This window comes from Diospyros lotus, chromosome 8 (assembly GCF_014633365.1).
Source record: "Diospyros lotus cultivar Yz01 chromosome 8, ASM1463336v1, whole genome shotgun sequence".
NCBI classification, from domain to species: domain Eukaryota; kingdom Viridiplantae; phylum Streptophyta; class Magnoliopsida; order Ericales; family Ebenaceae; genus Diospyros; species Diospyros lotus.
This window is the reverse complement of record NC_068345.1, coordinates 11,814,089-11,840,306: the sequence shown is the minus strand read 5'-3', so window position 1 is coordinate 11,840,306 and position 26,218 is coordinate 11,814,089. Positions and strand designations below refer to the sequence as shown.

At 40.6% G+C, this 26,218-nt stretch overlaps 1 protein-coding gene across 1 annotated transcript in view; it reads right to left on the bottom strand.

Moving 5' to 3' along the window:
• The window catches only part of LOC127807884 (tRNA-specific adenosine deaminase TAD2), a 71,879-nt gene that overhangs the window by 11,722 nt on the left and 33,939 nt on the right, over positions 1-26,218 (bottom strand). The window contains exons 4-6 of the mRNA XM_052346072.1: positions 7,048-7,114; positions 1,143-1,302; positions 966-1,062 (exon numbers count right to left, since the gene is read on the bottom strand). Coding sequence (XP_052202032.1) covers positions 966-1,062; positions 1,143-1,302; positions 7,048-7,114 — 324 coding nt within the window. The remainder of the gene's footprint in view (positions 1-965; positions 1,063-1,142; positions 1,303-7,047; positions 7,115-26,218) is intronic.

Sequence of the window (26,218 nt, the reverse complement as noted above, 5' to 3'; positions counted from 1 at the left end):
ACCATGGTCATGGATTTAAAGTAAATATCCACCAAAGACACCTTAGATACATCATCATCTATCAAATGATAGACGAGTCTCATCTTGGTTATACACCCATCTCCATAAGCCTCACGATATGCCCAACGATCGCCCACGTGCAGCCTTTGTCTAGGCCCATCGAAACGATGTCAAAGCATACCAGTCTTCTTATGAGATGACCGTGACAACCTCAAATCCAAGGATTAGTTACACCCATCTCGTATGAGAATTCCATCAACATATAACCAAAATGGATTCTCATGGCGAGTCATGTCCAGTGACACGTTCTCCAACAGTAGTCACCTATGTACTTGTCTAAGCATCTCCATACCTATGGGTGTGAGACCCCATTGCTATCACATAGCAAAAACATAACACATACAAGTCTTACCGTAATTGTCAATGTCCATTCTTGACATTGCTACGACTTGGGACGTTTAATGATGTCTAGAAATTGTGATGCATCATCTCACATCTTTAAAGATTAATCACAGTATACATCATACGGACTTCTATCTAGTTTCATTCAATTATTACAAAAATAACAAGAAACTAATAGAATGACTTCTTGTGAATTTGAACAACTCCTTATTCAAATAATAAATATGATTGCAATTATCAGTGTACAACATGCCCAATCTGATTGGGTCTAAAGCACCTACACTAACATTAGGCTAGTCCAAATATCTGCCAGGTGAAAAGTTCAGCCATTTCTCTTCAGTTTACTGTGTCTACAATAACTGTCTACAAACTGCTAAGATTATATTTATCACTCTTATGATAATTATTCCATTATTTAAATTGATTGAAAGGAAGAAGCAGCTAAGCATGATATGGATATTTCGAAAGGAATATTTGCCATAAATCCTTCCGAAGCTTGCCAAGAAGAAACAAAATGAAAATAGAATACAAACATGCATGGTATAGTAGGAAGAGAAGCAAACCTCATACAAGGCTCAGAGATACTTGTGTGTAGCGACAATATTGATCCACAACCTCCAAATTTTTCATTAGCGCAACCATAATAGATTTCCTCTATACCTAAAAAAGGGTAAAGACAATATCCACCATCATAGATAAGAATAAAAGAAATAAAGAAAAGACAGAATAGATAAGCATACCCAGAATTGATAAGGCAGCAGCACACATAATGCATGGTTCACATGTAACATAAAGAGTGCATCTTGAAAATCTTTTGGCAACTTCTGCCTCTGGAAGTCCATTTATCTTCCACTGCTCAAGAAGCACATCAATAGCTTCAAGCTCAGCATGTCTTGTAGCCTGCATTTAATTATCAACTGAAACATTGAAAAGCAGGTGAAAACAGTAACTAAAAGAATTTCATATTAATACCTTCAGCATACAAATACATAAAAAAAAAAAAAAAAATCCCAAAATCGCATTGCAATATGCTGATAGGCCGCCGGTGCAACAAACCTATCATAGGCGTAACAAGTAACTGAAGGCTTGAGACTGGAATTAAGGGGACCGCACATGCAGGTGTAACAACCAGCATGTGCGCATGGGGAAGGAGGGGTAAAGTTGTAATCCACACTGCTGAAGGAATAATCAGCAGTGTGAATGGGGAATTCTATTAGGAAAGCGTGGGAAGGGGGTATAAGTAGGATAGGAGATGGAGAATTGGGGAGCGAGCTTTTGGTAGAGAATTGGGAGAGTTAGGGCCTCTCGAATGCCCTGTTTCATTCTTGTTTTTCTGTTGAAAGGGATTGGAATATATTGATATTGGATTGTATTGGAATTCTATTGGAATCCTATCAATTTGGTATCAGAGACAATTCGCACCTGATGGTGAACTTGACAGAGTGTGTTGGCGAGTTGGAGTCGACGGTGGAAGGCGTCAAAAGGGGGGTTGACGACATTAGAGGGAATGTACAGTCGGTGGAGCGTAATGTAGCGATGCTGCTTGAACAGTTCGCTTTCATGCGAACGAGGTGGGATGAGCTGGAGCGGGAAAGGAAGAACAAGTCCAGAGAGCGGGAAGGGCCTTCGGAATTCACTTTGGATTCCGAAGTAACCCCTGGAGTTAAGGGGGGTTGCAATCCGGGAGGGGGTAGTGGGGGCGAGTACCGGGCGGACTTACGTGGAAGACGATTGGAGATGCCTCTCTTCGAAGGAGACAATTTAGATGAGTGGATCTTTCGAGCCAAGAGGTATTTTGCTGTCAACCAACTCATGGATGAAGAGAAGATTGACTCCGCAGCCCTGTGTTTTGAAGCCGCAGCACTGTCGTGGTTTCAATGGGAGACCAGGCGAAGAGGAATTCGAAGCTGGGAGGGCCTGAAACAAGGACTTCTGAGCCGGTTTCGCCCCACTCAGGAGGGGTCGTTAGAGGAGCAGTTCTTGGCTCTTCGGTAGGAGGGATCGGTGAAGGAGTATCGTTTGAAGTTTGAGACCATGGCTGCGGCAGTACCTGATGTGCCGGAGGCGTTTTTGGAGGGCCAATTCCTCAACGGCCTCAACCCAGAGATATGAGCCAAGATTAGAGTATTACAACCGCGGGGGCTTGATCGAATTATGGTGGTGGCACAAAACGTTGAGGACAAGAACTTAGCTCTTCAACATTACCATCGGGCAGCTGGGTCAACTAGGAGCGGTTATTCCACCACCACCGCAATCGCGAGTCGGCTGTCACCGGTACCCGCGAAAGGTGTGGGTTCCTCCCAAAGGTCCGTGAACCAGCCAGGCCTCCGGATTCAGTCCGCAGGTAATGGTGGCAATTTTCCTTTCAAGAAACTTAGTGAGGCTGAGTGGAAGGCAAGGCGAGAGAAGGGCCTTTGCTTTCGCTGCGATGAGAAGTACTCGATTGGCCATAGGTGCAAGAACAAAGAGCTCCAAGTGCTGATGCTCTATGATGAAGAAATAGGCGAGGCTGCGGCAGAAGAAGAAGAGGAGCAAGGAGGTGACGAAGGGGTGGAATATGGAAGAGAGGTGATTGAATTATCTATGAATTCAGTGGTGGGATTAACTACCCCTCAAACGATGAAGCTAAGGGGGCTCATAGAAGGGCAGCCAGTGGTAGTTCTGGTGGATGGGGGAGCAACCCATAACTTCATCTCCTCTGAGTTGGTGCAACGCTTGAATTTACCGAGGACGGAAACGGCGGGATATGGGGTGATAATGGGAACTGGAATGGCGGTACAAGGTGCAGGAGTTTGCAAGGGGGTCAAATTGTCTTTGGATAACTTGCAGATAGTGGAAGAATTCCTTCCCCTTGAGTTAGGAAGTTCGGATGTCATTCTTGGCATGAAATGGCTGGCTTCGGTGGGTAAGATGAGTGTGGATTGGAGGAATCTGACCATGAAGTTTTCAGTAGGGGGGATGGCAGTGGCTTTGCAGGGTGATCCTAGCTTAAGTAAAACATTAGTCTCCCTAAAAGCTATGATAAAGGCGTTGAAGGAGAGTGGGGAGGGAGTGTTGTTGGAAATTGGAGAGGTGGCTGCTGAATGCAATGAGCTGCAAGTGGGGCTGCCCGGAAGTTTGGAGGAATTATTGGCTGAGTTTGAAGGAGTTTTTTCCAGCCCAGTGGGACTGCCACCCACTAGAAACAGAGATCATGCCATCAATCTCCTACCCGACACCCCCCCGGTTAGTGTTCGGCCTTACCGCTACCCGTATCTTCAAAAGAATGAGATCGAAAAGATGGTACGAGAGATGTTGGCAGCTGGTATTATCAAACCTAGTGTTAGCCCTTTTTCTATCCCGGTGTTGCTCGTTAAGAAGAAGGATGGGGGATGGCGGTTTTGTGTAGACTACCGGGCTCTCAACAAGGTGACAATCCCCGACAAGTTTCCTATTCCAGTCATTGATGAATTGCTGGATGAACTACATGGCGCGAAGGTTTTTTCGAAATTGGATCTCAAATCTGGTTACCACCAGATTCGAGTCAAGGCTGGAGACGAACCAAAGACCGCCTTTCGAACACATGAGGGCCATTATGAGTTCCTCGTCATGCCCTTCGGATTGACAAATGCCCCGGCCACCTTCCAATCCTTGATGAATGATGTCTTCAGGGAGTATTTGCGTCGGTTTGTGTTGGTTTTTTTTGATGATATTTTAATCTATAGCCAAAATTTTGACCAACATTTGCAGCACTTACGTTGTGTGCTGAAAGTGCTGGCCGCAAATCAGTTGTTTGCCAACAAAAAGAAGTACTCCTTTGGGCAGTTGGAGGTTGAATACCTGGGCCATATCATCTCCCAACAAGGCGTGTCAGCTTATCGTTGCAAGGTGCAAGCCATGATCGACTGGCCAGCGCCAAGTTCCTTGAAGGAGTTGCGGGGATTCCTTGGTCTTACGAGGTACTATAGGAGGTTCGTGAAGGATTATGGTAAGATGGCATGGCCCCTCACCGAGAAACTAAAGAAGAACAACTTTCGTTGGGATGGAGAGGCTGAACGAGCATTCCAGCAGCTCAAAACAGCCATGGTGTCGCTGCTAGTTCTTGCACTACCGGACTTCGATCAGCCCCTCATAATTGAATCCGATGCTTCAGGGCATGGAGTAGGGGCAGTGTTGATGCAGAATCATAGACCGATTGCATATTACAGCCATGCTCTTAAACCATCGGAGAGGAAAAAATTGGTTTACGAAAGGGAGTTGATGGCCATGGTGTTTGCAGTCCAGAAATGGAGACATTATCTTTGGGGAAGGAAGTTCATAGTAAGAACGGACCAAAAAAACTTGAAGTTTTTGTTTGAGCAGCGAATGGTGAGCCCGGATTATCAAAGGTGGATGCTGAAACTAATGGGCTTCCATTTTGAGATACACTACCGGCCGGGATTGGAGAACAAGGCTGCAGATAGCCTTTCGAGAATCAGCCACCCAGCAGCTCTATTCGCTCTAACGGTGCCAAGGGTGGTGCAACTCGATCAGCTGGTCCAAGATGTGGAGAAGGATGCTTATTTACAGGGAATCATACAGAAATTAAAGGCAGATCCAGCTTACAGCTCAAATTTTCAGCTGGTAGGCGACCAACTCCTCTATAAGGGGCGGTTGTTCCTGCCTAAGAAATCTTCCCTAATTCCCTTGGTGCTCCAAGAGGGTCATGATAGCAGTGTAGGGGGTCATCCCGGGTTCCTAAAGACTTATAAGCGGATTGCAGCGAGTGTTTTTTGGGCGGGCATGAAGCGGGACATACACCAATATGTGGAAAGGTGTGCCATTTGCCAGCAAAGTAAACATGAGTCCTTATCTCCAGGGGGTCTTTTGCAGCCTCTTCCGGTTCCTTGTCAGATTTGGGAGGATATAGCCATGGATTTTATTGACAGGTTACCGAAATCGGGTCATATGAATGCTATATTGGTGGTTGTAGATAGACTCAGCAAATACGGCCATTTTATTGGTCTCAAACACCCCTTTACAGCTGGAGCAATAGCTGGAATTTTCATAAAAGAGGTAGTACGGTTGCATGGTATGCCTAGGACTATTGTTTCGGATCAAGATAAGGTTTTTATGAGTCGTTTTTGGGAGGAGTTATTTCGACTTCAAGGCACTAAGCTTCAACGTAGTACGGCCTACCACCCACAAACGGATGGGCAAACGGAAGTACTCAACCGGACCTTAGAGACTTATTTGCGCTGTTTTGCATCAGCAAGGCCTTTAGGGTGGTATGTGTGGCTGCCATGGGCGGAATTGTGGTACAACACCTCATACCACACTGCTTCACGGATTACTCCTTTCCAAGCTGTTTATGGGAGGGAGCCGCCAACCTTGATCCGATTTGACAAGGGATCAACCCCGGTATCAACAGTGGAACAGCAGTTGCTGGAGAGAGATTTAGCATTGGACGAGCTCAAGAACCAGCTGGAACGAGCTCAGGTGATTATGAAGAAGGGGGCTGACCGGAGGAGAAGGGATGTGCAATTTGCAGTTGGTGATTTTGTCTACTTGAAATTAAGGCCGTATAGAAGGAAGTCCCTAGCTGGCAGACCTAATGAGAAGCTGGCTCCGAGGTACTATGGGCCATTTGAAATTGAGCAGAAAGTGGGGTCAATGGCTTATAGACTCAAACTCCCAGTCAACTGTCGGGTTCACCCGGTTTTCCATGTGTCTCAGTTGAAAGAAGCTAAGGGCAGGCCCGGCGCAATGGAGCAGATTCCCCTCGAGCTGCAGGCTAACTTAGAAATGAAGGTTGAACCAGAAGCAGTGTTGGGAGTGCGGCCTGGGAAGGGTCCTAACTTACGCGGGCTGGATATCCTGATCCAGTGGAAGGGCTTACCACTGTTAGAGGCAACTTGGGAGCCCTACAACATGATTCAGCAACAATTTCCAGCTTTTCACCTTGAGGACAAGGTGAAAGTCCGAGAGGGGAGTAATGATAGGCCGTCGGTGCAACAAACCTATCATAGGCGTAACAAGCAACTGAAGGCTTGAGACTGGAATTAAGGGGACCGCACATGCAGGTGTAACAACCAGCATGTGCGCATGGGGAAGGAGGGGTAAAGTTGTAATCCACACTGCTGAAGGAATAATCAGCGGTGTGAATGGGGAATTCTGTTAGGAAAGCGTGGGAAGGGGGTATAAGTAGGATAGGAGATGGAGAATTGGGGAGCGAGCTTTTGGTAGAGAATTGGGAGAGTTAGGGCCTCTCGAATGCCCTGTTTCATTCTTGTTTTTCTGTTGAAAGGGATTGGAATATATTGATATTAGATTGTATTGGAATTCTATTGGAATCCTATCATATGCACACACACAATAATGTGTTATTAGAACCAAGGAAACCAGAGTAAGAGACAGAATTAACATCAAACACTACAGAGCCTCAGGTAGGAGTAAATAGTTCGTATAAAACTTGCAGTATGGTGCCAAAAAGTATTTGTTTGTGCTTTGATGAGAAAAAGGTTGTAAAATTGTAATTTAATGGATAAATTAATAATAACACCAAAATACAAAAAGGAAATAAAGAATGCAGACCAAAAACGATTCACTTCAACATCATCCATAATTCTGAAGAGTACAACATAGTAAGGATAGATTGGAAAGATGAAAGAACGGTGATGAATGTACATTTCTTGTCTCTGTGGTCCGATTTCTTCCTGAAGCAATGACCTCCCCATCCTCGACAATCACACAACTGCTCAATTTAAAAATAAATAAATAAATGAAAGGAAAATTATTGGAGTAGAGAAAGGGGAAGGAGAGTTGAATAAACATACAACAGAACAAATGATAACAACTTTCAAACAAAATCTAAATAATCATACTCCGATATCAACAAATAATAGAAAAATATTTAAACATGTGGATTCCATACATCAGATCAATAAATCAAGGCTTTATCAAAACTACGTAGAACTGATTTTATAGGGACTTAGTTTCATATGGTGCCTTGTAGCCTTCAGCTCATATACATCTAGTGGTAGAGACTGTGGTCCTCAACACATCTCAATAGAAAATTTCGCCAATCAGAAAAGTAAACATTTTGTAAAAATACCATGGAGAACTATTAACAAAACAAACGAACGAAGTTACCAGGGGATTAGAAAAAAATAAAATGACAAAGCTAACCAGAACTGGCAGAAAGCATAAAAAAATGAGTTCTATCACACTCTGGTACAAATAACAGCAGGAAAAATTCTAACTTCATTGTTGTCCCAATCTTCTGCCTTACTTAATCAAACACTCTACCCTCGAGACTGTCGGAATAACCCACTCACGAAAGAGATAAGAAAACAGAATATGAAAACACAAAATTAGAAGGACATACACACAAAGACTCGAGATTTATCCTGGTTCAGTTTCCCTTACAGGAAACCTACATCCAGACTTCCTTTAGCGCCTTTCTCCACTATCTTGAATATCATAATCGATTACATGTACTGCCCATAAACTCTCTCTCTCTCTCTCTCACACAACCCAATACCCAGGCTATACAGAGATTTAGAACAGATTACAAAGCATTCAATCGCTTTCCTCTTACACAACACATACTTGCTCGGAATTCCCCAAGATAGCATAAAAGAACCAGTGAGAGAAATAAAGGCCCCTGACCCCTTATTCATAGAACATAAGGGCGAACTATACAAGATTTTAAAATAACCGAACAGCTAGTGATATAACTAACCAATCAAACAACTAGATGAAATACCAAATACATCCCTGACATAAACTACTTTAGCCGAGACAATAGACTAATCTAATACAAATGATTTAATAAATTCTCCACCCATTTGAATTAGATTTGACTTCCTCACGACTGCCACCTACAACTTTCACAACATCTGGAATAACCCGCAGTATCTTCATGCAATGCTTTAGCTTTGCAAGAGGTACAGCTTTAGTAAACATGTCAGCTGCATTCTCTTCACCTGAAACTTTGGTTAGTATAACATCTTGTTTTTCAATTATTTCCCTAATGAAGTGGTGTCTTAACATCTATATGCTTAGTCCTTTCATGATGTGCTTGATTTTTAGACAAATAAATGGCACTTTGTGTAATATCCCGAAATGTTAGAGACGTTAATAATTATTAAATTTCAGTATTTGGGGTCCGTAATGAAAATTTGAACATTTAAGGTAATTAAATAATAATACTAATAATAATAATAAATGTGTAAATTATGTTAAGATAATTTAAGTTAATGAATTAATGAGAGAGACTAGACTAAGATGGTTTGGTCATGTGAGAAGGAGACTAAGAGACGCTCCTGTGAGGAGAGTTGATGAAATGGAACAATTAGTCACAAAAAGAGGTAGAGGTAGACCCAAGAAGACTTTGGGAGAGACATTAAAATTTGATATGAAATATATGGATCTAAATGAGGATATGACAAAAGACAGAAATACATGGAAGTCTAGAATTCATGTAGCCGACCCCACATAGTGTGATAAAGGCTGGATATGTTGTTCTAATTAATATCTAAATACACATATATATATATATATTCATAATAATAATAAAAGAATAAACTAAATTAATTTAAATCAAATTAATTAAAATGTTAAATTGTGTGGTTGTGTGCGCATGCTTGGTGGCCAAGTGTGTAACAGTGGCCATGGCTTCAATCAAAAACAGAGAGAGAGAGAGAAGGAGAGCTTGCGAGAGAGAGAGCTCGGCCGAGAGGGAGAGAAAGAGAGAGGAAGGGAAAGGGAGAGAGATGGAGAGATTGAAAGAGGGAGAGAGGCGTGCGCAGTGGCAGCCATGGAAGCTGGCCGAGCTTCACTCAGCCATGGCAGCCGACGATGGAAGTGGGCAGCAAAGGCTTGAAGAAGCCGCGGCCATGGCCGCGATGCTTGAGTTCGGGGCATCGATGGAAGCTTCAATGGCCGGCAACGGTGGCCGGCTAAGGGCGAGCAAGGGCGGCCGGTTGCAGCGGCAGCGGCAGTCGCGTGCGTGCGCGGGTGCTGCGGCCATGGTCGAGGCTGAAGCAGGGAGGTGCAATGCACGGGAAGAAGAAGAAGGAGGAGAAAAAGAAGAAGAAGAAGAAGAAGAAGAAGAAGAAGAAAGGAAAGAAGAAAAAGAAGAAGAAGAAGAAGAATGGCGCGCAGAGCAGAGGCGGGAAGAAGGAGAAGAAGAAGGAAGAAGAAGGAGAAAAGGAAAGAAAGAAAAGAAAAGCAAAGAAAGGAAAGAAAAGAAAATAAGAGAAAAATAATAGAATTTGGGATTTTTCGGTAGGGAAAGTGATCAAGTACGTGGGTAAAAATTAGTAAAAGCGTGATATGTTTAAATTATAAATTTTGCACGATTAGAATTAATTAATTTAAGTCCCGGTTGTGTTATTTGCTAGAAAATGCTTTAATTCGCACCGGGAACACAAGAGAGGCCGAAATCAACCGTTTTCAAGCAAGCTCCTAACCCTCTCCTCATGTTCTTCATTTCTTGCAAGAGTCTTCGCTATTTTTCATATTTTAAACCCTCCCTCACCTTGACTCGGTTCCACGCATTAATAATAATACTCCGCGTGGCAACCACCTTATGATTTATATTTTATTAATGAGGTTATTGTTGATGGAATAAGTTAAGCAAAGTTATCTTGGTGTCTTTCATTTTGACCATTACGGAGCTTCGTATCGCTCCATTTTCCTTGGGAATGATGTCGAACCCGATGGGTTAGGTTCTTAGAAAAGTCAGTATGATTTATGGGGATATGTTAAAGAGTTTATTTGGTAAAGTAAATAGTTCATTTCCATGTTTATAAGAGATGAGAAAGAGAACGGTATATGATGTTCATGAGATTATGTACATGAAGAGTTATGGAAAAATGTTGTGTAATGTTTAGAAGATATAAAGCTAATAGTGTCAGTAAGTGTGTCTTAAGGGTATGGGTACAAAGCCACTGACTATCGACCGTGAGTCGTGGCAGTTGATGGCTAGATGTATGGGCGCCAGTTATCGGTTGTTACGATAAGCGCTAGACGGCCAGAAGAGCTGGTACTTCAGATTCCCGCCTTGGTTTGTGCATTTCATGATGTGTGTGCTACAAAGGGCTGGGTTGCATTCACGTGGGGACATGCTTTGTGTGTGATGGGAAGTATGAGCATTTGCATGACTCGGTTGGTCTAAGAGCCAATTTGGGTATCCTAGGTGAGCATATACATTTAGAGCATGCTGCATGTGTGTATTCCTATGTGAGGCGTAGCAAGGCCTAATGCTTGGTTTATGGGAGCCTTATCATCACGTTTATGCTACAAAGGCCATTGCATTTCCTATGTGTTGCATTGCATGGTTTTATTGTTACTGTTATTCTGGACGGGAGTACCGTGTCAGGTGTCGGGAGTACTGACTCAGGTGAGCTTCAGCTCGGCTTAGATATTAGCTCGGGGTTGGCCCGAGAGAAGACCAAGATCGCGGAAGTATATGATTATATGATGTATGACATGAAGAACACATGAGAGTATGATGGGTATCAGGAAGAGCATGTTGAGTATGATGGGTATCAGGAAGAGCATGTAACGAGTATCATGAAAAGCCAAATGTTGAATGTCAAGAAAAGCCGACCATGTCAGGAAAAGACTGGTCTAAGAGAATGATGTTATGGTGGCCTATGTTAGGCTGCAACAAGTTTGTATGCAGGACCCAGGTGCCAATGTGTGACTTATGAGGGCCCTTGGTTCCTTATGTGCAGTTAACTTTATGTTATGCATGTAAAAGTAAGGCACGTATGGATCATGACATGGTGTGATTGCATTGACATGAATTGCATGGGGTGTCATGGAAAGAGTCATATCCTTAAACCTATAGCCTTCCTTTCGTGAGCTTGCTGAGTCTCGCGACTCATGTTCGCTCTCCATCATTCCAGGTAAGAATCGCTCAAGATAGCAGGTACGTTCATCGGGGTTTGGGTCCAGACTGTCGTGTCATGATAGCAAGTGCAGAGCTCTCCCGAAACTAGATCCTAGGTGTCGTTGTACTTCTGTTAAGGTTAATGTTTACATTTTTTTTGAGATTGTCGTTATGTTATGTAAGCCCAGGTGGGCCCAAATGATGAATGGTTTTGTAAAAATGTTTATGAGATGTTATAATAAAAAGAGATTATGATTTAAATAAGGGTTGTGTTATTGTTCGGTATCATTTTAGTAATGACCCTCTCACGGATCCTCTATGCTAGCGGGGGCTCCGGGAGGCGGGCCGTTACACTTTGACTATCACACATCAAAGTTGCGTTGACATCTGCTCATTAACTAGACCCTTAAGCCACATAGCCTCTTTGATAGCTTCCAATATAGCTATGTATTCAGCTTCTGTGGTGGACAATGCTACCACATGTTAGAGACTGGACTTCCAGCTGATTGTAGAGTTCCACAACATAAATACATAACCTGATGTGGATCTCCTTCTATCTAAATCAGCAGCATAACCTGATGTGGATCTCCTTCTATCTATATCAGCAGCATAGTCTGCATCCAAGAACCCTAGGATACTAATTTGATCTCCTATATTAGCTCCACCATAAGACAAAACATTATTAGATGATCCCTTTAGGTATCTAAATACCCACTTCACTGCATTCCAATGGGGTTTTCTTGGATTTGCCATAAATCGACTTACTACACTCATTGCATGAGCTAAGTCGGGTCGAGTGCATACCATGCTATACATTAAACTACCCACAGCACTCGAGTATGGAATATTTACCATTTCCTTCCTACTTTCCTCATCCTTTGGAGATTGATCTAAAGATAACTTAAAATGAGAGGCAAATGGCACATGTACCACCATAGCATTTTCCATTCCAAACCTAGATAATAGCTTTTCTAGATAGGATTTTTGTGATAGGTGAATTTTCCTTTGTTGTTTACTTCTAGCAATTTTTATCCCCAGAATTTTCTTTGCTTCACCTAGTTCCTTCATCTCAAATAGCTAATTGATTTCATCTACAGATGTATTATGCTGCTCTTTAGTTGGTATACGTTAGCTTTCTGTTTTACCAATTAGCTTTTTGTTGTAATTTGTATCAATCAGCTTCTTGTTTGTATCCTAAGCCTATCATATAAATAGGCTTATTATTTCTATTTTTAATTACAGTTGGACAAGGCATTATTTTGCATTCTCTTTTCTCTCTCTCGTTATTTCTCTCAACTCTTTAATCACCATTACATGGTATCAGAGCCTTGCGACAAACGTCCATAGCTTCGAATCGTGATTACAGTGCCTCATCATTGCCTCGATCGGATTATTCTTCTGATTCGCAAGTCAATTTTCCATCAGTTGCAAAATCTTTAAATTTTGTTCCGATCAAGCTTAACAAAAGTAACTACTTGTTCTGGAAAGCTCAAGTGCTTGCAACTATCCGAGCCTTTGATCTTGTTTCATTCATTAACAAGTCTCAAGCGCCTCCGAAATATATTCCAAATCCGAATACGACTGTAGATGTCTCGGATCAAACGATTGTGAATCCAGCGTATCTAACGTGGATTCGTTCTGACCAGCTTCTTCTTGGTTGGTTGTTCTCGACAATAGACAAAGAAGTCCTTGCTCAAGTAATTCACTATGAGTCGTCGAATGAGGTATGGTCTTCTCTTGAGACTCTATTCACAACAAACTGTTGCCAAGTCGTTTCAGTTGAAGCAACAGCTCAGGTCAGTTAAGAAAAACTCACTTTCAGTGAATGATTTCATTTTATGTATCAAGACTATTGTGCATGCTTTAGTTGCGATCGGTGAACCCCTAGGAGATAAAGATTTGTTGTTAGCCATCTTAAATGGATTGGATCATGACTATGATACTGTCGTGAGCCAAATTGCTTATCAGATGGATGAAATCAATTTAGAGAAAGTGCAGTATCTACTGCTTATGCATGAGCAGTGTCTTATGTCTAAGAATTCTGGTGATTCTACTATTGATTCATCATTTGTGAATTTTGATTATGCCATCAATGTGAATGTTGCAACTCATGGTGGTAAATCTGGTAATGGTTCTGTCAATAACTCTAGAGGAGGATACATGTCTCGTGGAGGAGGTTTTGTGAATCGAGGTGGTAGAGGCAGAGGCAAATTTGGTGGTCGACAGATTTATTATCAATTATGTGGCAAACCTGGCCACTTCGTTGACAAGTGTTATCATGGGTTCGATAGAAACTTTCAGCGTCCTTCTAGTCAAGGATTTGGTCAGACTGGTCGAGGAGGTGGAAGTAATTTTCAGAATCAATCAAAGCCATATGCGTTCTTGACTAGTCCAAGTGAGTCTAACGAAGTGTTTATGGCTGATCTAGGTTCTACTTCCTCCTATAATTCTCCAGCTTCTTATCCAGCCTCAGTTTGTCCGTATCAATATCATACTCAAGCTTCTTATCAGCTGTCTACATCCAACTCTCCTTGGTTTGTTGATTCTGGCGCCACAAATCATATCATAACCAGTCTCAACAACTTGTCTTTGTCATCTCCTTATCAAGGCACTGATAAGGTAACTGTTGGTGATGGTAAGTCCTTGCCTATCTCTCATATTGGTGTTGGTCATTTACAAACTCAATCCAATTCTCGATTTGTTCTTTCTTTACCTCACATTCTTCATGTTCCTCATATGAAGAAGAGTCTTCTTAGTGTCTCTCAACTCACAAGAGATAACAATGTTGTTGCTGAATTTAATTCTACTTCTTGTTTTATTAAGGACAAGGACTCCGGGCTAGTGTTACTCCGAGGAACTCTTAGAGATGGTCTGTATCAGCTGGTTTCAGCTTTTGATTATGCTGTGCCTACGTCATCTATATCATCTCAAACTGTTAATTCTTCCAAATCCTCTGACATTGCTGCCAATCTTTGCTTCAAGACCTCAAATGTTGTTTCTTCCTTTCCTAATAATAATTGTATACAATAGAATCTGATTTTACCAGATCTGCCTTTGAATGCAAATGTAGCTCAAGCAGTTTGTGTAGGACAGCAGTGGCATGCCAAATTAGGGCACCCTCCATTTCATGTATTGAAACATGTCTTGAATAAAATTCAAGTTTCTTGTCCACAATCTGCTGTTTCATTTTGTGATTCATGTAAAATTGGAAAGTCACATAAACTTCCGTTTCCCAATTGTCCTATTTCAGCTAAACATCCTTTGGAGATTGTTTACTCGGATGTTTGGGGTCCAGCACCTGTTGTCTCCATTGAGGGTTATCGATACTATATTGTTTTTGTTGATGCCTATACCCGATATTCATGGCTTTATCCTTTAAAGTTGAAGTCTAATGCCCTCCAAACTTTCATTAATTTTCATAAACTTGCTGAGTTGCAGTATAGTTTTAAATTAAAAGCTCTTCATACTGATAATGGAGATGAATTTAAAGCCTTTTTACCCTATCTACGTTCCTGTGGTATTCAACCTCGTTTTTTGTGTCCTCACACACCTCAACAGAATGGCGTTGCTGAAAGAAAGCATCGTCACATTGCTGAAATGGGTCTAACCTTACTTGCTCATGCTCACATGCCTTTGTCTTTTTGGGTTCCTGCCTTCCAAACTGCTGTCTATCTCATTAACCTTTTGCCCTCTGTTGTTCTTCATTTTCATTATCCATTTGAGCTGCTTTATCACAAACAGCCTAACTATTTTGCTCTTCAACCATTTGGTTGCACATGTTTTCCTTATCTTAGACCTTACAATAAACATAAATTTGACTTTCATTCTTCTAAGTGTGTTTTTATTGGATATAGTCATGATCATGCGGGTTATAAATGTTTACATCCATCGGGCAGAATTTATATTTCCAGACATGTTCACTTTAATTCTGATGAGTTTCCCTATCCTTCTTTGTTTCAATCATTTGGGAAACCTTCATCTGTGCCTCTTCCTTCTGGACCGTCAACTACACTCTTTCATTCTCTTCCTTTATTTTCCTCTAGTGTTCCTCGAGTGTCTCAATCAGTTGTTTCTCCTTTATCAAATTCTGATCCTGTAATCTCAACCGAAAACTCTCCTATGTCCTTTTCGTCCTCTAGTTCTTCTTCTGATCATTCTTCAATTCAGCCTTCTCAACCTTCTCGTATACCTAAATATCGACTTCCTCCTGCACCATCTGTTCATCCTATGCTTACTCATTCTCAAGCTAGGCAGTCTTTGGTTTCTTCTCCTCATACTCTTTTTACTTTTGTAGAACCTAGTACAGTTCATGAAGCTCTCCTAGATTCTCACTGGACTAAAGCTATGCAAGAGGAATTTACTGTTTTGCAGTCCAATCACACCTGGGATTTGGTACCATTCTCCTCTGATATGAATCTCATCGGGTGCAAATGGGTTTTTCGTGTTAAGTATAAATCTGATGGCTCCATTCTTAGACACAAGGCTCAGTTGATTGTCAAGGGTTTCTTACAAAAACCGAGTATTGATTATGGAAAGACTTTTAGTCTAGTTGTTAAGGCTCCCACCATCTGTGTTCTCTTTTCTTTGGCTGTCAGTTTTGGGTGGGATATTCAGCAAGTTGATATCAACAATGCCTTCTTAAATGGAGACTTGACAGAGGATGTTTACATGACCCAACCAGAAGGTTTTACTGATTCTCAGTTTCCTTCTTATGTTTGTAAGCTTCAGAAATCTCTTTATGGCCTCAAGCAAGCTCCAAGAGCTTGGTATACTAAGTTGCGGCAGGCTTTACATGGTTGGGGTTTTGTTCGGTCTGTATCTGATGCATCTTTCTTCATCAAACAGACTGCTAAGGCGGTGTTATTTCTTTTGGTGTATGTAGATGATATTCTTGTCACTGGCTCAAATTCCTCAGCTCTTAAAGACTGTATTCACAATTTAGACACTTACTTTGCCCTCAAAACACTAGGGTCAGTTAACTATTTTCTTGGTTTTGAAGTGTTTCGGAATGAGACTGGATTGTATCTCACTCAGTTTAAGTATACACTGGATTTGTTGCATAAAGCTGGTATGTAGGATTGCAAATCATGTGAAACACCAGTGGTTTGGGGGACTTCTTTTACTAATGAAGGTGTTGATTTCTTGGATCCTTCTCTCTATAGAACCATTATTGGTTCTCTTCAATATTTGACCTATACAAGGCCTGATATCTCCTTTGTGGTAAACCGGCTTAGTCAATTTCTATCTACTCCTAAAGAGCAGCACTGGACAGCTTGTAAGCGTTTGCTTCGCTATTTGAAAGGTTCCGTTGGTTTAAAGCTGTTGTTTACATTTGCTTCTTCTGATATGACTCTAACAGTGTTCACAGATACAGACCATGTTGGCTGTAAACTAACCAGAAAATCAACCAGTGATGTTTGTGTTTTTCTTGGTTCTAATTTGCTAGTTTGGAGTTCAAAGAAACAGTCCATTGTCACTCATTCAGTAGGAGAAGCCGAGTATCGTGCCATGGCCCAAGGTGTTACAGAAGTTATGTGGTTACAGTCCTTGTTTACTGAGTTAGGGTATTCTTTATCCCAAGTTCCTGTCCTATGGTGTGACAACCTAGCAGAAAAAGCATAGCCAAGAATCCAGTATTCCATTCTCATACAAAGCATATTGAAATTGACATTCATTTTGTTAGGGAAAAAGTGGAGAATGGTGAAATTGATATCCGGTATGTGCCTACTATGTATCAAGTTGCAAATATTTTACTAAAGGTTTGTCCAGGGACAGGTTTTCTTTTCTTTACAGTAAGCTTGGGCTTCAGTTCTCTCCTGTTTATACCACTAAATTGAGGGGGAATGTTGAAGGAGTCAAGCCTTGTTAAGGCTTGTTGACTGGAGGTTTATATTGAGGGGAAATGTTAAAGGAATTAAGTTGTATTCTGCTCCTTAGTTGGTATACATTAGCTTTCTGTTTTACCAGTTAGCTTTTTGTTGTAATTTGTATCAATCAACTTCCTGTTTGTATCCTAAGCCTATCATATAAATAGGCTTATTATTTCTATTTTTAATTACAGTTGGACGAGACATTATTTTGCATTCTCTTTTCTCTCTCTTGTTATTTCTCTCAACTCTTTAATCATCATTGCAAACATAACAGTATCAAATTTCCTATAACATTGTCTTGAAGACTACTTAAGCCCATAAAGGGATTTCTTCAGCAAACACACCTTCTCCACCTCTCCTCTATACTCAAAGTCTTTAGGTTGATCCATTAAGATTCTCTCATCTAAGTCTCCATGCAGGAAAGTTGTTGTGACATCCAATTGCTCTAACTTTAAGTTTAAATGAGCAGTAATGGCCAACAACACTCTTATTAAGGTATGTCTCACAACAGGCAGTGCCGTACCTAAGATTCGGGGGCCCTGAGGCAAAATATAAAAATGGGCCCCCGAATCGTAAAGTGCATTTAAATTTTATTTTTTTATAATAAAACATAAAAAAATAAATAAATATTTATACCATATCAAAGAATAAAATTGAAAATTTTTTAAATTATTAATTAAAAATTACACAATTTTAAAGACAAAAATATCAATCAAGTTTACATAATCAAGTTGTTCGAGCATTTTTTTCTCAATAGAACATAGCCAATCCGCAACACACTTAAGCAATAATAATTTTAAACTTAATTTCTATATCTAGACTTGTAATGATAATAAGAAAAATAAAATAAAGAAGGCATCTCTAGACTCTAGTTCTATTTTCTAAGAAGAAAACAAACAGTTATCATGTATATAAACAAAATAAAGACATCATTAAAATTAAATTTTCTTTTGAAGCCAACATCAATAAAATAAACATAGGCAAACTATCCAAGAATCCAAATCTCTGAATGTATCATAATTTTATTTCATAAATGAAATGAAATGAGGGAGAAATTAACCACTAAAAGTTGAATGAAGCTAAGCAGATAAGATTCTGGAGTTAGGGCTTCTGAGAAGCAGATCTGCTTCAAAGATAAAAATTGAATCTGAGGCAGTGAGCGACGGAGAGCGAGGCAACGTGAGCGAGCCACCGGTGACCGGCCACGAGGGCGATTGACCGCCGACCGAACACAGCAGTAAGAGGCGAGTCTGGCGAGAAAGCGAGGGTGAGCCCAGCGAGGGCGAAGGGCGACGGTGCAGAGAGGCGCGAGCGACAGACCAGCAAAAGGCGAGAGCGAAGGCAAGCCACCGACAGCGAGGGCGAGCCAGCAAGGACGAGGGCGACGGAGGGAGTGACAGAGAGCAAGAGAGGGCAGCAAAAGCGAAAGCGAGAGAGGGAGAACGGCAGGGGTGAACGCAAAGTTTGCAGAGGGAGGGGGTAGACTTTGGGCGGCTGGGCCCTTACCAAAAGGGGGGTTTCCAATTTATGGGCCCCCTAAATAGCCAGATTTTCATGGGCCCTGAGGCAACTGCCTCATGGGCCTCATGGAAGGTCCGGCCCTGACAACAGGTGAGAAAACCTCATTAAAATCTATTCCTAGAAGTTGGGTAAAACCCTTTGCAACTAACCTAGCCTTGTACCTAGGTTTAGGGTTGTTTCCAGCACCTTCCTTGATTTTATACAGCCATTTACAGCCAACTATGCGTTGTCCTTTGATATTTTACTCTTGAAAAATAAAATGGTTTTGATAATGACTATATGAAAATCAATCTTTAATAAATAAGTTTGAAATAAGGTATGAAAATCTATAGAAGATATGTTGAGTATGGTTGAGTGTGTTTTATTTCAAAATATATTTTTGATAATCTCAACTTGCTTTCAAAAGAATCAAAATGAGAATTTGTTAAGTTTTCAATCTTTTCAAATGGATAGTCGACTATGTGGTTTAATGCTATCGACTATGCCTAAATATAGTCGACTATGCTGGTTTGATCTGTCGACTATTTAAGGCTTCTGTCGACTAACTTTCACTCTGTTGACTATCATGTAAAGATAGCCGACTATGGCTTTTCTTCTGTCGACTATATTTGTTCATGATTTTCAAAATCCTCTTCATATTTTTGTATCTGTCGACTATGTATATGTATCTGTCGACTATGGGAAATTTGTGTCAAAGATAGTTGACTATGCTTTCTGGTATGTCGACTATGTCTTAGTTTTACTTGAAAATATAATCAACTATCCAGTATATTCTGTCGATTATCTTTTTTCGCAGAAAGCTTCCAACGGCTAGTTTTTCAAATCCCAACGGCTACATTTCTCTTCAATCTTTTGGGAAGCCTATATATACAACTCAAGGATGATCAAGAGAAGACTAATGGACGGAAATGAAATGATTTGAGCCTACTGTTATTCTCATTTGTATTTAAAATCGTCTGTGCTTTATTTTTCTCTCTTCAAGGCTTTGATCTAAATCTGTATACATTCATTTAAGCCTTGTTTAATTTCGAGAGATATTGTAACTAAGAGATCATCTCTTAGATTCTCTCATATTCTATATTTCTCATATTTCCTAGCTTGTGTAGCTAGAGGGCCCATTTGAGTGGGAGGTTTTGTAATTTTCCAAGTCTCGGACTAAAGGACCTACTTGGTTTAAGTAGGGAGTTTTAGTGGATGGTTTGAAAAATCCTTAGTGAGAAGCTAAGGTAGTGGATTAGGATTGGGTTAAGCCGAACCATTATAAATCTTTGTGTTCTCTCTTGCTTAATGTTTTTTTTTATTTGTTTATCATTGCTAGCATTTCATTATCCTCACTTGCATTGAATTTTTATTTTCAATCAAAAGGATTTCAAAGTTCTATCAAGTTTTTAAAAATAACCAATTCACCCCCCCTCTTGGTTTGTGCCATAGCACCTACCCGTTCTAACATCCTTAAGGTTTCTCAATCATATACCACGTCTGGTTCTTCCTAAGGGATGTTATTTCTGACTTCATGGCTTCTAACCATTTTGCAAAGTCTCTAGAGGACACTGCCTCTTCATAGGTGAGAGGTTCTTCTCCTACATTTTCTGATGCACTAACAAGGGAATATGCTACTAAGTCTGAGTAGCCAAATCGTTTTGGAGGCCTTCAAGTTTTAGGTTACCTATCTCGTGCTACACTATATCTAGAAAGGTCTGCAGATCCCCTAGACTGGAATCTGCATCACTTTCACCTTCACTCTCTTCATATTGAGTGGAGTCCTGGTCCTGATCTCCTTCTAGGACCTTCATTTAGTTCTTGATTGTTACTTGATAATTCTATGAGATTACCAGTCCTTATTACAGGGATTTCCACATCTATGGTCTCTATCTTTTCTTCTAGATCCTGTTGGTTTCTTTACATCCTGGTTTTATGGTAGAGGATTCATCAAATGTTACATCTTTGCTAACTATGGTTCTGGGCCCTTCAGGTTCAAGGTTCCAAAGCTTATAACCTTTCGCACCAATGGGATAACCAATAAACAGGCATTTCTTGGCTCTAGGTTCTAGCTTGCCTTGCTTCCCATGAGCATAAGCTAAGCACCCAAACACTCTAAAGTGGTTTAGACTTGGTTTATGACCTGTCCACTTTTCACATAGAGTCTTAAAGTCCATGGCTGCTGATGGAGACCTATTTATCATATGTGCAGCTGTTGTGACTGCCTCACCCCAAAAGGATTTTGGAAGATTTATATGAAATAGCATGCACCTAACCCTTTCTAATACGGTTCTATTCATTCTTTCGGCTAATCCATTTTGTTTAGGGTTTCCAGGGGCAATTAAGTGTCTTACAATTCCACTGTCCTTGCACATTTGGTTAAACTCCCTATTACAAAATTCGAGCCCATTGTTAGTTCTTATTGCCTTAACAGATTTGTTCTTTTGGTTTTCTACCAGTGTTTTCCATATCCTAAAGGCTTCAAAGGTATTATCTTTAGTTTTTGGGACATAAACCCACAGCATTCTTGAGAAGTCATCAATAATTGGTAGGAAGTACTGTGAACCTCTTTGGGTTAAGGTTTGGGCTGGCCCCCACAAATCTGAGTGTATATAATCTAGAGGTGATTTAAATGAATGAATGGTTGTTTTGTTAAATTTTATTTCGGCAGTTTTGTCATAAATACAAGATTCACACTTACTTAATTCAATGGCCTGACCTTGACCCAAAATTCCTTGTTTAGCAAGTTCTTTTAACCTTTGCCCACTTATATGTGACATTCTTAAATGCCACAACCTTGCCTGATTTTGGATACTGTTGCTAACTACTGTAGCTTCACCACTTAAGGTGGTTGCTTGCAAAAGGTATATAACATTCTAAAACACAGCCTTCATGCAAACTAAAGATCCTTTGGATATTTTTAAGGTTCCACCCTCACCCTTAAATTTTAGGCCACTCCTATCCAACTCACCAAGAGAAATCAAATTTCTCTTGAGTTCTGGAACATACCTAACTTCAGAAAGGGTTCTATAGGATCCATCATGCAATCTTAACCTTACATCCCCCACTCCTAGTACTTTACACTCATGATCATTGCCTAGCAAAACCTTTCCCCCATTAATTACTTGATAATTTTGCAGCCAATGTTTCTTAAGTGTCATATGAAATGAGCAGCCAGAATCCATGACCCATTCATTATTGTCTACTCTTTCGAAAACTACCAGTGCATCAACATTGTCATACCCTAGTTCACATATATTTACAACCCCGTCAGCCTTTTCTTTATCAAGACCATCCTTTCTTTTTCTTAGGGCAGTTTCTCTTAATGTGGCCTTCTTCATGACAAAGATAGCATCCTATAGGATTCTTTCCTATCCCAAATTGTGAACTAGATTTTCCCTTACCTTCGAAGTCTCTTTTATGGCTTCTAGATCTTACAGTCAAGGCATCTCCATATGAGGATCTGCCATCCAATTTAAACCTCAATTCTTTTAAGTTGAGGGCATCAATAACGTCATCTAAGGATAGCTTATCCCTACCATGTTGTAGAATATCTACAAAAGTCTCATAAGACCTAGGCAATGAATGAAGTAAAACTAGGGCTTTGTCCTCATCATCATATTTTACATTTATATTCTCAAGATCTAGACATAGTTTATTAAATTCATCTATGTGATCTCGAAGTTTATGATGATCTTGCATTTTAAATGTAAAGAACCTGGCTTTCAGGAAGAGACGGTTGTATAGAGTCTTCTTTAAGTATAGGCGTATATAGAGTCTTCTTTAAGTATAGGCTGTCTAATTTCTTCCATATTTCTTCTACTGTCTTCATCTTGTAAAGACCCTGGCTTTAAGGAAGAGACGGTTGTATAGAGTTTTCTTTAAGTATAGGCTGTCTAATTTCTTCCATATTTCTTCTACTGTCTTCATCTTGGATACTTCTTGGAGAACCTTGTCACCAAGGCTCAATATTAAAGTATTGAAAGCCTTCTTGGTGATCTCTTGCTTTTGTTCTGTCGTGGGAGATTTTGACATTTACTTCTCTTCTTTCAGTGCCTCCTCAAGACCAAGATTGCCCAGGAGGGCTTCCATCTTAATTTTCCAGAGAGAGAAGTCATTATTACTGTCGAATTTCTCTACATCGTACCTTGATGAAGTTGACGCCATTCCTTTCTACGGGGACTTGATTCCTTCTCTTGAGTTTCTAGATCAGCAGAGACAACCCAGCTCTGATACCAAGTTGTTGTCCCAATCTTCTGCCTTACTTAATCAAACATTCTACCCTCAAGACTGTCGGAATAACCCACTCACGAAAGAGATAAGAAAACCGAATTTGAAAGCACAAAATTAGGAGGACAAAAACACAAAGACTTGAGATTTATCTTGGTTCAATATCCCTTACAGGAAACCAACAACCAAACTGACTTTTGCGCCTTTCTCCACTATCTTGAATATCATAATCGATTACATGTACCGCCCATAAACTCTCTCTCTCTCTCACAACCCAATACCCAAGCTATACAAAGATTTAGAATAGATTACAAAACTCTCAATCGCTTTCCTCTTACACAGCACATACTCGCTCGAAATCCCCCAAGATAGCATAAAAGAACCGGTGAGAGAAATAAAGGCCCCTAACCCCTTATTTATGGAACATAAGGGCGAACTCTACAATGTTTTAAAATAACCGAATAGCTAGTGATATAACAAAAAACCAAACAACTAGATGAAATACCAAATACATCCCTGACATAAACTGTTTTACCTGAGACAATAGACTAACCTAATACAAATGATTTAACATTCATATCTAGGTTAGCCACTTGATATCCTCAAAAGAAGACTATTCTTCCCCTTAACAGACACCAAATAAGACAACAAGGAATGCTCTTCGTGACATGCTCCCCTCGTATAGATATGTCTAACCCCCCCCCCCCCCCCCCCCCACCAGCAGCTACACTAGGACACTTAACTAGCACTAAATCAATAGCTTTGCATGCCACATCCTAGTATATAAAATGATCAAGAAGATGTTTGAGGTCTCCTCTATACACTTGCTCATACAACATCAAAACAAAACAACCTTTACCCCTTGAACAAAGTTATGGAGCATCACAAATTGTCCACGTGTAGCCATCCAATCAAAGAAAGCTATCCATGAGAACTCTTCATCACAAAGTATAAACATCTTACTTTTGATACTCCCAAGCTCATTATATCAACCCCTTCCACACACATCTACACACACAACCCTCAATTGCCATCCATATAGAGGAAATCTAAAATTCATTCACTACCCCCACCACTCTAAGTACCTACATGATTATTCTCCAACAGCTAAAGTCATAAGCTGTCACTAAACCTATAGCCAACATCATTCTTCAAAGCATCATCAAGGGCACTTCTCCAAATCACCTGCCCACACCATTGAGTTAAAAGGAAATTACACTTCCCCATTTATAGTCAAAAACATACAAGCTATTACCCATATCACCTTTTTTAATTCCTTCAAAGGACACATCATATGACCAGTGTAACCATCTGTCACGAAATGACCCGTTACTCTAGCATCTATTTTCGTTGCATTTTTGAATTTCGACATTACTTCATTTCGGTAGTAGCTAGTAGGTCAAACACTGCCATTTTGATATTTAGGTATTAGCTGAATTAAGGTGATGATCGGTCAGGTAGGAAGAAGACAAAAGGAATATAGTTTGTTAAAATTTGTACCAGGTGCGGGCCCACCTCTGACAGAGGAATATCCCTCTAAACGGCCTATATTTCTACTCCCCTCCATCAAGAGGAGGCATGAATAAGAATACCAGAATCTGTTTCCTTCCTATCTCTCTCTCTCTAGCCCCTTTTCTCCCTACTCTCTACTCTAATCTCTAAACTCTTTCAAGTTCTTATCAGAGAAGGCTTAATTCCTACCATAAGAGCGAGGTCGTGACATCTTGGTATCAAAGCAAAGATTCTCGGCCAGAGGCTCGATGACTAAGAAACAATGGCGAAAGGGACTCGTATGAAAGACATGGAGACGTGACTTCAACAGCTAGGATTGGCGGTGACAGAATTCCAGAAAAGAATGGATAGGACAGAGTTGGAGGCTAACCGAAACCACAAAGCATTGATCGCTATGGACCGAAAGGTGGAGGACTCCATGGAGGGACTCGAAAGGAGATTGGAAGGGTCGATCGCGCAGGTGCGAGAAGAACTGGGAGCTCAAATCCAGCAGTTCATGATAATGTTTACCCAGCAAAACCAGATCAGGTTAGCTTTAGATTTTCCACATAGAGAGGAGAATGAACCCCTCCTACAAAGAGTTATCATTAACCAGGAAGAAGGAGGTCAAGAAGAATTAGAAGGGACAGGAGGAAGAAGGGGAGAAGAGCAGAACAACCCCCCTTCGGGATTCCCTATGCCCCGAATGGAAATCCCAGTATTTGAAGGGATTCATCCTCGTTGGTGGTTGAGGAAGTGCGAGAGGTTGTTCGAATGGTACAACGTACCAAGAATGCAGAGGGTGAGCTTAGCCACTGCATACTTTAATTGTTAGTGTAGGTGCTCTAGACCCAATCAGATTGGGCATGTTGTACACTGACAATTGTAATCATATTTATTATTTCAATAAGGAGTTGTTCAAATTCACAAGAAGTCATTCTATTAGTTTCTTATTATTATTGTAATAACCGAATGAAACTAGATAGAACTCCGTATGATGTATACTATGATTAATCTGTAAAGATGTGAGATGATGCATCATAATTTCTAGACATCATTAAACGTCCCAAGTCATAGCAATGTCAAGAATAGATATTAACAATTGCGGTAAGACTTATATATGCTATGTTTTTGCTATGTGATAGCAACGGGGGTCTCACACCCATAGGCATGGGGATGCCTAGACAAGTACATAGGTGACCAATGTTGGAGAACGTGTCACTAGACATGACTCGCCATGAGAATCCATTTTGGTTATATGTTGATGGAATTCTCATACGAGATGGGTGTAACTAATCCTTGGACCTGAGGTTGTCACGGTCATCTCTTAAGAAGACCGATATGCTTTGACATCGTTTCGATAGGCCTAGATAAAGGCTGCACGTGAGCGATCGTTGGGCATATCGTGAGGCTTATGGAGATAGGTGCAAAACCAAGATGGGACTCGTCTATCCCTTGATAGAGGATGATGTATCTAAGGCGCCTTCAGTGGATATTCACTTTAAATCCATGGCCATGGTGAAAGAGATCAATAAGGAGTTATTGATTTACTTTCTAATTAAGTGAAAATATCCGAAAGACCGAAGAAAAACTCATGTGATCGTTATCGAGCAACACATCGCCATACTTGAGATCACATAAGATACATTGACGAGATGATCGAATTACACAGTAACCATGCTCGTGAAAGGTTATTTGCGAATTATGAATCCTTCTGAATAATTGGGTAGGCATGATGCCTTGCTAGAGGCCAATCTTGTCTTATGTGTTTGTACCGACACATTGCCAACATATTCGGAAGCCTAATGAGTCATACGCAATAGGCACGATCCCTGGCTTAAGCCAGGAGAGTGGACGTATGGTT